The sequence below is a fragment of the Bombina bombina genome, chromosome 2, assembly GCF_027579735.1.
Source record: "Bombina bombina isolate aBomBom1 chromosome 2, aBomBom1.pri, whole genome shotgun sequence".
NCBI classification, from domain to species: Eukaryota; Metazoa; Chordata; class Amphibia; order Anura; family Bombinatoridae; genus Bombina; species Bombina bombina.
In genome coordinates, this window is record NC_069500.1 from 1,241,596,893 (window position 1) to 1,241,611,227 (window position 14,335).

At 39.7% G+C, this 14,335-nt stretch overlaps 1 protein-coding gene across 7 annotated transcripts in view; it reads right to left on the bottom strand.

Moving 5' to 3' along the window:
* Positions 1-14,335, bottom strand: part of LIMCH1 (LIM and calponin homology domains 1) — a 655,781-nt gene that overhangs the window by 445,219 nt on the left and 196,227 nt on the right. For all 7 annotated transcript variants that reach the window (XM_053704014.1, XM_053704012.1, XM_053704013.1 and 4 more), the window contains exon 2: positions 13,207-13,277. In XM_053704014.1, the coding sequence (XP_053559989.1) occupies positions 13,207-13,277 (71 nt within the window). The remainder of the gene's footprint in view (positions 1-13,206; positions 13,278-14,335) is intronic.

Sequence of the window (14,335 nt, forward strand, 5' to 3'; positions counted from 1 at the left end):
AAGATCAGATAAGGAGAATCAAATTGTAAAGCAGATAACTCGGAGACTCTACGAGCCGAGGAAATAGCTACCAAAAACAGAACTTTCCAAGATAAAAGTTTGATGGAATGAAGAGGTTCAAACGGAACTCCTTGAAGAACCTTAAGAACCAAATTTAAGCTCCATGGGGGACCAACAGGTTTAAACACAGGCTTGATTCTAACCAAAGCCTGACAAAATGCCTGAACATCTGGAACATCTGCCAGACGCTTGTGCAAAAGAATAGACAGAGCAGAAAACTGTCCTTTTAAGGAACTAGGTGACAATCCTTTTTCCAAAGATAATATCCTGGGAATCCTAACCCTTGGATTCACACCAATAAAGATATGTACGCCATATTTTATGGTAAATTTTCCTGGTGACAGGCTTTCGTGCCTGTATTAAGGTATCAATGACTGACTCGGAGAAGCCACGCTTTGATAAAATCAAGCGTTCAATCTCCAGGCAGTCAGTCTCAGAGAAATTAGATTTGGATGGTTGAAAGGACCCTAAAGTAGAAGGTCCTGTCTCAGAGGCAGAGTCCATGGTGGAAAGGATGACATGTCCACCAGATCTGCATACCAGGTCCTGCATGGCCACGCAGGCGCTATCAAAATCACTGATGCTCTCTCCTGCTTGACCTTGGCAATCAGTCGAGGGAGCAGAGGAAACGGTGGAAACATATAAGCCAGGTTGAAAGACCAGGGCGCTGCTAGAGCATCTATTAGCGTCGCCTTGGGATCCCTGGACCTGGATCCGTAACAAGGAAGCTTGGCGTTCTAGCGAGACGCCATGAGATCCAGTTCTTGTTTGCCCCAACGATGAATCAATTGTGCAAACACCTCCGGATGGAGTTCCCACTCTCCCGGATGAAAAGTCTGACGACTTAAAAATACGCCTCCCAGTTCTCTACACCTGGGATATGGATAGCTGATAGGTGGCAAGAGTGAGTCTCTCCTTCCTCAGCTTCTGCATATTGTGAGGCAGTATCAGACATGGTTCTTAAAGCGTCAGTATGCTCTGCATTTCGTCTAACCCAGAGCTATCTCGCTTACCTCTAAATTCAGGTAGTCTGGTTAATACCGCTGAAAGTGTATTATCCATGACTGCCGCCATGTCTTGTAAAGTAATCGCTATGGGCGCCCTAGATGTACTTGGCCATTTGAGCGGGAGTCAAAGGATCTGACACGTGGGGAGAGTTAGTCGGCATAACTTCCCCCTCGTCAGATTCCTCTGGTGATAAATTTTTTTAAAGACAGAATATGATCTTTATTGCTTAAAGTGAAATCAGTACATTTGGTACACATTCTAAGAGGGGGTTCCACCATGGCTTTTAAACATAATGAACAAGGAGTTTCCTCTATGTCAGACATGTTTGCACAGACTAGCAATGAGACTAGCAAGCTTGGAAAACACTTTAAATCAAGTTAACAAGCAAATATAAAAAACGGTACTGTGCCTTTAAGAGAAACAAATTTTGTCAAAATTTGAAAAACAGTGAAAAAAGGCAGTAAATCAAACAAAATGTTTACAGTGTGTATAATAAGCTAATAAAGCATTGCACCCACTTGCAAATGGATGATTAACCCCTTAATTCAAAAAACGGATCAAAAAAACGATTTTTAACGGACACAACAAACTGCCACAGCCTGCTGTGGCCCTACCTTCCCCAATAAATGACTTTGGAAAGCCTTTGAGCCCTTTAGAGATGTCCTATAGCATACAGGGGACTCCTGAGGGAAGCTGGATGTCACAGTTTGAAATTTTAACTGCAACAACTGTAACTGTAACTTTTATACTACAACAGTGGAAAGCCTCAGGAAACTGTTTCTAGGCAAAATTTAAGCCAGCCATGTGGAAAAAACTAGGCCCCAATAAAGTTTTATCACCAAAGCATATATAAAAACGATTAAACATGCCAGCAAACATTTTATATTGCAATTTTATAAGGGTATTACCCCTGAGAGTAAGCATGATACCAGTTGCTATTAAATCACTGTATTCAGGCTTAACTTACATTAATCCGGTATCAGCAGCATTTTCTAGCATTTTCCATTTCTAGAAAAAATTGTAACTGCACATACCTCATAGCAGAGTAACCTGCACGCCATTCTCCTGCTGAAGTTACCTCTCTCCTCAGACATATGTGAGAACAGCAATGGATCTTAGTTACAACCTGCTAAGATCATAGAAAACTCAGGCAGATTCTTCTTCTATTTAATGCCTGGGATAAAATAGAAGAACTCCGGTACCATTTAAAATAACAAACTTTTGATTGAAGATAAAAAACTATATTTCACCACTCTCTTACTACCTCCATGCGTGTTGAGAGTTGCAAGAGAATGACTGGATATGGCAGTTAGGGGAGGAGCTATATAACAGCTCTGCTGTGGGTGTCCTCTTGCAACTTCCTGTTGGGAATGAGAATATCCCACAAGTAATGGATGATCCGTGGACTGGATACACCTTACAAGAGAAAATGATAATAGGAGTAAATTAGAAAGTAGAAGCAATTTTGTAATATACATGTATTAACAAAAATGCTTCTAATAAAAGCTATAGCTGCTTCAAATGTGTATTAATGTATGCAATGTGTACCAGCATTTTAAACACAGCACTTGCCGAGAGTGCCTACGGTGCTTGCATCATCTGGTAATGAATCAATTTGTTAATTGCTGATATGATACAAGTGCCACTGACAATCTGAGCAGCTGCAGTATTTAAAATGCTGGTGTACTAAGAGTATATAGCTATACTTCACATGGTCAGACAGATGTTAACACTTAAACAGTAATAACTTTTACTAGAAGCATTTTTGGCAATGCATGTATATTGCAAATATGTTTCTATTCAAAGATGTCATTCATCTATGTGCATTTAAATTTTGACTGGAATGTCCCTTTAACCCCCTTGCATACAATTAGTAGGAAACAAAACACCTGTACTATGCCGCTCATTTGTGACCTGCTGTCTAGAAGGCACCAAAGAAAAAAGGATGATGAACTAGTCTTCTACAAATAATCTATCCTCTCCTCTTTGTTTAGTACAAAGTATGTTTAGAAATAAATCATTTGTGCAAATTACAAAATGTGAAGGGTGTATCTTTAGGTGCTTTGGACCATATAGATTAATCTTTGTCTCATCTCTACACCTCAGTTACAGATAACAGGACTGGTTTAATGTGTTTGCCTTGGCTCAGATAAGTTCTAGGAGTAGCTTTACAATTGCGAAACGGGTAGCTAAGCCAGCGTTAGTATCTTCATGCTCCAAGAATGGAAAATACAATCTACCCAACTAATACTTAAATATGATTACTTACAAGTATAAGAGAAAATACATTTTATTATCCCCTTTAGGGGACACTGGTTTATACTGTAAACTATAAAAAGCTCAACCTAATTAACCATCAACGTTTGTGGCTATTTATAAACTAAATAAAAAGCATGGTTTTTCAAATCACCACAATTTTCCATAGTAGTTATATCCTTAGATCTCAATTACACAAAATAAAATCCACACAAATGTTCTGTGTTGAAGTAAATTAATATCAGTTCCTATGGGCCTCTCAATAAGAAACCTACATTAGTTAATCACAGCAGACTACAGCTTTCATTAGCAAGTGATATAAAAAAGATAAAGCCAGCAATAAGTAAATTAGTATAAAATTACAGATCAGTTCTTAAAGGGACATGAAACCCAAAAAATGTATTTCATCATTTAGGTAGAACATAGCATTTTAAACAACTTTCCAGTTTACTTCTATTATCACATTTGCTTTGTTCACTTGGTATCATTTGTTGAAGGAGCAGCAATGTACTACTGGTTTCTAACTGAACACATGAGTGAGCCAATGACAATCAGTATATATCTGCAGCCACCAATCAGCAGCTAGAACATAGGTTCTTTGCTGCTTCTGAGCTTACCTAGATAAACCTTTCAGCAAAGGATAACAAGAGATGGAAGCAAATTAAATAGAAGTAAACTGAAAAGTTGTTTAAAATTGTATTCTCTATCTGAATCAAAAAAGAAAAAATTTGGGTTTCATGTCCCTTTAATGTCAAAAGGAATCTTATTAAAAAAAACGTCAGGAACTGAGAAACATTGAACTCTCACATTAGTAGTGTCTGTACAATATAATAGGTTTCCATATATTATGTCCTGGCTTTGTTTATATGATTGAAACTCATTGGGATAAATCAAACCACTTGCAATTATTTTATCTTGGTGTTTCATCATCATGTCCCCTCTATGCTCTGCGGCAACATACATGGGTGATAATATAGTTACAATAATCTTTACCCAGTAAGGGTAAAAACTAGCTGTGCGTGTGTGACTGTACGTGTATAGTTCTTTCTAGGACCTAGCAGAGTGTGGTGCTGGTTGCAAACTTATTTTTTATTATTTTCAATGTTACTTAAGACAAATAGGAAGATGGACTCCTGTCTTGGTGCCTGAATAACTTGCAATTCCTGTGATGAGCAGCGCCAGACAGCCTACAAAGGTCAGATCATATGACCTGGCCAGGCAAAGAGGGCAACTGAAACTTTTGTCAGGATTAGAACATGTTTCTGCATAAGATTTGAGATTTTTGGGGATACATCACATTCCTCTGATGAGGATGAAGTGGCACAAATGTATTTTAGCAAAGGGTAAAGACCAAGACACTAACGGCTAGAACACAAGATGAGATTACAGATAAAGTTGTATGCATAGGTTTGGGTGCCCCTGACAAAATAGCATCATTTTATTCATTTTCTAAATAAAAGATGGTTACAAACTCTGCAGTGAACAAAAGTAAAGTCATTTACTATTCTGCTGAATTTAACATCTACAACAAAATAGAACAGCAAATGTAGCATGTGGAATAGTTTAGGGTCCCTTCTAATCAGTTTCTTTGGCAGAAATGACAGCCTCTGAAAATTCTTTGCAACCAGCTAACAATCCTTTTCTTCCTACTTTAGAAATATTTCCCTATTCGCCCTTACAGAATACTTCTAGTTCATAAATATTCTTAGGTTGTCTTGCATGCACTGCATATTTGAGATAAATCCATAGATTTTTAATAATATTCAAGTCCTGGGAATGACAAGGCCATTGTAAAACCTTAAAGGGGCATGAAGCTCAGTCAGCTGCATAAAGACGCTAATAGTTGTCAGAATCTCTAACTTCCAGGAGTTAGAAAAACAAAATTTATGCTTACCCGATAAATTTATTTATTTCCAGGCATGGAGAGTCCATGAAACATTTTAATTACTAGTGGGATATTCACTCCTGGCCAGCAGGAGGAGACAAAGAGCACCCCAGCAGAGCTATTAAGTATCACTTCCCTTACCCATAACCCCCAGTCGTTCGGCCAAAGAGAAACAGAAAAAGAAGATAACACAAGGGTATAGAGGTGCCTGAGGACTATACAAAAAAACTGCCGTCTTAAATAGAATAAGGGCGGGTCGTGGACTCTCAATGCCCGGAAAGAAATTTATCAGGTAAGCATAAATTTTGCTTTCTTTCCAATGGCATGGAGAGTCCACGAAATATTCTAATTACTAGTGGGAACCAATACCCACGTAGAGGACACAGAATGAATAGGGAGGGAGAACAAGACAGGCAGACCTAAACTAAAGGAACCACCGCTTGAAGAACTTTTCTCCCAAAAGAAGCCTAAGCTGAGGCAAAAGTATCAAATTTATAGAATTTGGAAAAAATATGTATGGAGGACCATATGGTTGCCTTACATTTTTGAAAGCCTATGAAAATGAAACAGCTCTAGTGGAATGAGCCGTAATTCTGTAAGGAGGCTGCTGTCCAGCTGTCTCATAAGCTAAACGGATAACACTTCTCAACCAGAGAGAAAGAGTGGTAAAAGTGGCCTTCTGACCCCTACGCTTACCAGAGAAAACAACAAACAGTGCAGAAGTCTGCCGAAAAACTTTAGTTGCTTGAAGAAAAAATTTAAGAGCACGCACAACATCCCAGTTATGCAAAAGACCTTCCTTCTGGGAAGAAGGGTTAGGACAAAAAGAGGGAACAACAATTTCCAGATTAATATTGCGATCCGACACTACCTTAGGGAGAAACCCCAGCTTAGTATGAAGGCCTGCCTTATCAGCATGAAAAAATAAGTTAAGGGGAATCACAATGCAGAGCCGAAAGTTTGGAAACTCTGCGAGCAGAAGAAATAGCAAGAAGAAACAAAACCTTCCAAGATAGTGATTTAATATTAATAGAATGCATCAGCTCAAACGGAGCCTGCTGCAAAATTTTAAGAACAAGGTTAAGGCTCCAAGGAGGAGCAACAGATTTAAACACAGGCCTGATTCTGACCAAGGCCTGAACAAAAGACTGAACATCCGGCAGAACTGCCAGACGTTTATGCAGAAGAATAGACAGTGCAGAAATCTGACCATTCAAAGTACTGACTGACAAACCCTTCTCCAGGCCCTCTTGAAGAAAAGCCAAAATTTGAGGAACCCTCACTTTGTTCCAAGAAAAACCCTTTGCATCACACCACTTAAGGTATTTACACCATACCCTATGGTAAATCCTGCGAGTAACTGGTTTACGAGCCTAAAACATAGTATCTATGACTTTCTTAGAGAAGCCACGTCTAGCAAAACTTAGACGTTCAACAAGCAGTCAGCTTCAGAGGAAACAGATTTGTATGAAGAAAGGGACCCTGAATTAGAAGGTCCTTCCTGAAAGGTAACCTCCACGGCAGAAGAGATGACATTGTCACCAGATCTGCAAACCAGATCCTGCGAGGCCATGCAGGAGCTATTAGAATCACAGAAGCCCTCTCCTGTTAAATGCGAGCAATTACTTGTGGATGCAACGCAAACGGAGGAAACAGGTATGCTAGATTAAAGCTCCAAGGAACCGCTAGAGCATCTATCAGAACGGCTTGAGGATCTCTTGACCTTGAACCGTACTTTGGAAGCTTGGTGTTTTGACAAGATGCCATCAGATCCAACTCCGGAATCCCCACCTGAGAGTTATCATTGTGAAAACCTCTGGGTGGGGAGTTCACTCTATGGGATGAAAAGTCTGCCTGCTCAGAAAATCTGCCTGCTCAGAAAATCCGCCTCCCAGTTGTCCACACCTGGTATGTGGATGGCAGAGAGATAGCAATCGCAAGACTCCGCCCAGTGGAGAATGCAAGTCACCTCCTTCATTGCCAAGGAACTCAGAGTTCCTCCCTGGTGGTTGATGTAGGCCACCAAAGGTGGTGATGTCCAACTGAAATCTGATAAATCAGACCAAAGCTAGTTAAGGCTAAGCTATTAAAGCATATAAAATTGCTCTCAACTCCAAGATGTTTTTTGGAAGAGACGACTCATCTGGAGTCCACAGACGTTGTGCTTTTAAGAAACCCCAAAACTGCTCCCCAGCCTAACAGGATGGCGTCCGTGGTCACAATTACCCAGGAAGGCATCAGGAGACAGATGGTCCTGTGAAATCCACCACGAGAGAGAGACTTGTTGGGGAATCCAAATGTATCTTCTGCAAGAGATCTGAGTGGTCCCCGTTCCACTGACTGAGCATGCATAGTTGCAGAGGTCTCAGATGGAACCGAGCAAAAGGAACAGATGTCCATGGAGGCAACCATCAGTCCTATCACCTCCATGCATTGAGCCACCGATGGAAAAAAAGACTGAAGAGAAAAGCAAGAAACATGAAGTTTGGATTTTCTGACATCAGTCAGAAAAATCTTCATGGACAGGGAATCTATGATTGCTCCCAAGGAACACACCCTTGTATCTGGAACAAGGTAACTCTTTGCCAGATTCACTTTCCACCCGTGGGAACGTAGAATAGACAACATCCGGTATGGTATATTTCTCGATGAAAAGATGGCGCTTGAACTCTCGATAAGGCACCACAGCAATACTCTGGGACCTCACCACTGCCAGAAAAGCCCCCAGAACCTTTGTAAAAATTCTGGGAGCTGTAGCAAGGCCAAAAGGAAGGGCAACAAACTAGAAATGTTTGTCGTGGAAGGAAAACCTTAGATACTGGTTCCCTGTGAATAGGAACATGAAAATACGCGTCCTTCAGCTATATCTATTATTTTTATCCTGAGGTAGGAAAGAACCCTTTCCACTATAATGTCAGAAATTATTTCTGCCAGACCTGGTCCAAACAAGGTTTTACCCTTATAAGGCAGAGATAAAAGCTTGGACTTGGATGTAACATCTGCAGACCAAGATTTTAACCAGAGCGCTCTGCAAGCTTAAACAGTAAAACCAGAAATCTTAGCACCCAGCCCAAGAACTTGCATGTTGGCATCACAAATAAAGGTATTGGCTAACTTGAGAGCCTTGATCCTGTCTTAGATCTACTCTATAGTAGTCTCTTCTAGGATAAGATTAGATAAGTCATCGCACCAATAAGATGCTGCCCCTGCAATTGTAGCAATACTAGCAACAGGTTGCCAATGTAATCCCCGATGAATGTACATCTTCAGAAAAGCCTCAAGCTTCTTATCCATGGGAACCTTGAAAGAACAAATATCTTCAATAGGAATACTAGTTCTCTTAGCCAGAGTAGAGATAGCTCCCTCTACCTTGTGCACTGTGTCCATGAATCATGAATAGCATTAGCAACAAAAAACATATTTTTTTAAAAAGGGGACGGGGAAAAAGGAATCCCTGGTTTATCTAATTCCTAATTTATAATATATCCCATACGGTCTGGAACTGGAAATACTTCCACAGATGAGGGTACATCATATACCCTATTAAGCTTACTAGACATCTTTGGATTCTCTGCAACAGATGCGTCAGATTCTTCCAAAGTAGCAAGAACCACCTTCAAAAGAACTCAAAGGTGTTCTAACTTAAATCTGAAATTAATCTCCTCTGAATCTGCAGAATTGGTAACTACAGTATCAGAATATGACAATTCCCCATCAGAAGCCACTGAAGAATCATCCTCATCTGTAGACAGAGGAAACTGCAACCTCCACACTCGCCGTGGCAAACTCCGATCTGAAGAGAGAAGACAAAAACCGGACATGCCGAGGAGCGGTAACTTCATACACTCTCCATCTCGGAGCCCCATTAAAATAGGATGCCTCTTTTCACATATAAGCAGTGTCCCTAAAACAGATTAAAATGCTTTCCACAAGGATTTAACCCCTATAGTGCCGGTACCTTCAAACCTAGAAGGGAAAGCACTTACCTGTGGATCCTGCCCTGTCAGGCAGGAGCTGTTTTCTGAGGTGTGACAGCTTCTCCATTTCTACCAGGGACCTATAGAAAACCATGGCTTTCTATAATAGGGGTAGCAATAATGTTAGAAGCCTAAGCAAAGACCACCTCGCCGTCTTCTAACTGCTAATAGCCACCATTACTCTTACTAAAGAGATTGACATGGACACAGCTAGACCCCAATCCTTGCTTGTAGGGAAAAGTACCCATAAAAGGATTAAAAAAATCTTCAGACACCATCTTTGCCATCTTCCCATGATCACGGCAAAGAGAATGACTGGGGGTTATGGGTAAGGGAAGTGATACTTATCTCCTATCTGATCAGATAACACCCATAATCAATTTTATAAAAACATTTAGTATCAGGCTCCCAAGCACGGTCAGATATGCGCTATACTTACTGCAGACTGGGTACCTGTGCAGAACCGGTGCCACGCTGCTTGAAGAGGGTCTGCGCCAGTCAGAGTCAGGGGCCACACTAAGTAATAACAGGTTGCGCCAGTCAGAGTCAGGGGCCACACTAAGTAATAACAGGTTAGTGCAGTTGGCTTTCTGGATGCCCTGATGTCTGTACCATGCATTCTTAACTTGCCTGTGTGTTTATCTTTGGCACTTTTTATATCACTTTACCTGGAAGTGACCTTAGCCTTGTTCCCGGCGCCAAGCCTGAATTGGAGGTGTTAAAAAGTCATTTAAGACTCCCATTCAGTGCTAGAAATGTAAAATTTGACGGTAGATAAGAACCAAAAAGGCCCATCAAGTACCCATATTAAATGTTACTTTTAACTTAGAATAGCCTTATGCATGTTCCAGGCAATTTTTTAAATTATTTGACGGTCTTTGTGTTTACCACCTCAATGCTTGGTTATTTGCATGGAGACTAAAGCGTTTTTGTTTCTGACCTGTTGCCCTTCTCTTGACCCTGGTAAAGTTTCTGGATTACGCGGTCTGACCATTCTACTAAGATGCGCTACCTGAGGATGGACTTACTGGAACTGTGCCCTGACCCCTACACCAGCCTTATCCTTCTACTTTGATGCAACATTTCAGACTGATTTTCTGGTTTTGACTCCTGGGATTGTTCTACTGCTATCCTGAGCATTACCTGCTGCTCACTCTGCACAACTGGTTCTTGTTAACAAATCAGGTAATTTACCTATTACCTTATATTTAGTAATGTAATACATATGCAAGAAGTGATGTATCAATAAGATAAGATGAAGCTCTTTATAAACCCTCATGTGCCTTCATTAGTCCATCTTTTGATCTCCATTCTGCTGGTGGGTTGTTACAGACTGCATAATTTGCTGGAAATACCAAATATGACATCATTAAAAGGGACATGAAACACAAAATATTTCTTTCATGATTTAGGTAGAACAAAGAAATAAACTGGAAAGTTGTTTAAAATTGTATTTTGTTTTATCAAAGTTGCTTCATTCTCTTGGTATCATTTGTTGAAGGAGCAGCAATGCACTATTGGATTCTAATTAAACACGTGGGTGAGCCAATGACAATTGGTATATATGCACAACCACCAATCAGCAGCTAGAACCTAGGTTCTTGGCTGCTCCTGAGCTCTCACAGAAAAAACTTTCAGCAAAGATAACAAGAGAAGGAAGCAAATTAAATAATAAGTAAATTGGAAAGCTGTTTACAATTGTATACTCAGTCTAAATCATAAAAGAAAAAAAATTGTTTCATATCCCTTTAACTATAGACCAATTCTATAGAACCCCCACATCAACCTAATCTGCTTAGAAATGCAGAATGAACAAGCAGAGCCATGGAATGGGGCAAAATGATTGTTTCATGCTCTGATTTGGGGCAATTTACTAGGTGCTATAAAAATAAAAATCGAAATATTAATACATTAAATACATAAATAAAATGTTTTGAAAGAGAAGAACAATCTATCCCATTGGCCAATGCATTAGGTAGGTAAATTAGGTATTTACATACAATGGATTTTATTTTACGGGACACAAGCTATATAACACAGACAATACCTTGCTTATACAAGGTCGGTAACCACTAGCAGTCACACTTCTGGCCTTCACTGTGCCCTAAAAACATTTGCTGTAGTCAACCACCCACCTTCCACACCCTGCTATTTTTTACAGACAAGAACACACCTATAATTCCATTCAGTTGTAATTCTAGTTGCTGGTATCTGTCTCTAATCAGTTACAACATCCACATCTGGTAACAGATTCCCAGTGCAATTTGTGGCTTTTCAAAACTTTAAATATATCTTAATCCTTATACACTACATTTGTATCCTCTTCCCCCTCGTCAAAATATATTTTTCTCTCCATAGTTTCTTAGACCATATTTATCATACTGAGACAACCTTTAAAGGGACATGAAGCCCAAATATTTTCCTTCATGATTCAGATAGGGCATGTGATGTTAAACAACTTTCCAAATTTACTTCTATTATTTAATTTGTTTTGTTTTCTCAGTATCCTTTGTTGAAAAGGATACCTAGATAGGATCAGGAGCTGCTGATTGGTGGCTGCACATATATGCCTCATGTTATCGGCTCACCCAGTGTGTTAGCTAGCTCCCAGTAGTGCATTGCTGCTTCTTCATTAAACGATATCAAGAGAATGAAGCAAATAAGATAATAAAAGTAATTGGATATGATTGCTTGTATTAAATGGGTCACCTTTTAGTGGGATTATGTAAGCTTAACTGGAGCTTTTTGTAAGTATTTTACTGTATATTTGTATAGGTTGAACTCGATGGACTTCAGTCTTTTTTCAACCTCACTATGTCACTATGTCAAATTGGAAAGTAGTTTAAAACTGTATTCTCTATCTGAATCACACAAAAAAAAAATTCTGTTTCATGTCCCTTTAACTTCTCAAACCTGCTTCCTTCATGTCTTTGGAAAATGCACATAAAGCTGCAGGGCTTTCTATCACAGGCTGGGAGTCTAGACCTCCCCTTCTTTTGCTTCAGCTTTTAGCTTACAGTCCCCTCTACTGGTGTTGATCACAAGCAGGGGCGAAACTACAGGGGGTGCAGAGGTCGCAATTGCGACTGGGTCCCCACCCTTGGGGGCCCAGCTTAAAAAAATAAAAAAAAATAAAAAAATTTACAATAAAAAAACGTTGACCTGCCACTGCCTGCACTGATATCATGTGAGTGTGACATGATGCTTCACTAGTATCTCTGACTACAGGGGTTAGTGTTTCTGTTTTACCCATTGGTGTTTATGTATTTATATGCATGTGTGTGTGTGTGTGTGTGTGTATGTATGTGACTGTGTGTGTATTTATGGATGTGTATATGTTTGTGGAACCAGCAAATTACAGACTTTGTTACTACAGCATTGGGGGGTAAACAGTGTCAGTTTATACAGTACCACTATATACAGTACGGGGGGGCTGGACCATGTCACAAACTACTGTGGTCACTTTATAAAGTACTGGGGCAGGTAGGGTCAGGCCAGCCATCTCACCGGCAGATTAAAGACTGTGTCATTGACTCACAAAATACAGTACTGGTGGGTTAAACAGTGTCACTATATACAGTAATGGGGGGTCAGACCATCTCACAGACTGTGGGCACAGGGTACCTCCTTTTGTAGACATGTAATCTGATTCACATTTTTTTTTCAGTGTTAAATGTAAAAAAAAAATATTTTTTTTTGGTGGGGGGGAACCTTCTTAGATTCTTGCACCTGGGCCCTGTGGTTTCTAGTTACGCCTCTGATCACAAGGCCGGTGATTATAATTATTATTAGTGTTATCTCCTCGGGCTATATAAGAGTTCAGTAGTAATAACAAAAAGATGTACAAAATACAGATGTGTTTATAACCAGCTGTTTTATAATTCAGCATGTGTTCAGTTTAAGCACTTTGAAAGATACTAATCAACATTAGAGATGTTCTTACATAAGTAGCACATTTGCATCAACACCCATATACAAAAAACATAAAAATATATATTTGTACATATAAATTGGACTTACTCGCACAGAAGGATTCCATTTTCCAGCCCAGTTCTGAAGTCTTTGTCACCAAAACTTCTGCCAGTTACTTGCTGAAAAGCGAAAAAGAGAACTGTGATTTTACAGTTAAAAACACTATATAGACACACAGACACACACAGTCTATTAAAACTGTAGCTAACATTTATAGTGAATTCCTTATAAAACATCAGGCAGGGATGTATAAATGAGTTTGTTTCTTGCATAACTTATAGGAATGACAAAGAAAAATTGCCCCAAAGACCAACACCACCTATTTGGTCCTCTAGGCTGGCATTGAATCTCAGTCCTTCTAGACATATATTACATTCTATTCTCTAAAACAGTGCTTTCCAAACTGTGTGTCGGGACACACTAGTGTGTCGGCAGCAGTGTGTAGGTGTGTCCCTGCTTCAGCACTAATTTTTTTAATATATTTTTTTTGGTTTCTGACTTTCCGCCTGCCTGCTACTCATATCACATGGTTGACACGTGATTGATACCTTGAGGGTCACAGATCATCTTAACCTATTGGCGCAGCTCAGTGGGAACTGAAACAATTCCCATTGGCGGCACATTGGCTCCTGACTGCACGTGTAGTCTCCTTAATTGGCTTGTGATTGCACGTGTAGTCAGTGAGTGGGACAGCAGTGTGTTTGCAGTGTGGGCAGTAGTCAATCGGACTCACCAAGCTCTGAAGTTGGCAGCTTAAATGCTGGGCTGAAGACAGAAGTCAGTGGGGGTTTTTTTGCAGCTAGCTCCCAGTAGTGCATTGCTGCTCCTGGTCTTGATATATGGATAGGAAGTGGAAGCTTAAAAATGCTTGATGATGAAATGCGAGTGTCTTTATCTAATATTCCACCAAATATTCAGAAATTGTGTTCATCCCATCAACCTCATACATCCCATTAAAATAGTAAGTAGTTATTGGTGTTATTAAACTTTTTTTAATTCTTGCACATACATACTGTTACTTATACATAAATTATATAATAACTAAATGTATTTACGTGTCCATATCTCTTAAAACAAGTTAGTTTAACCTCCTTTTTGCTAGTACAACTGAATTACTGTGTCGCGAAATGATGTAGGTCTAAAAAGTGTGTCCCCAACATGAAAAGTTTGGAAAGCT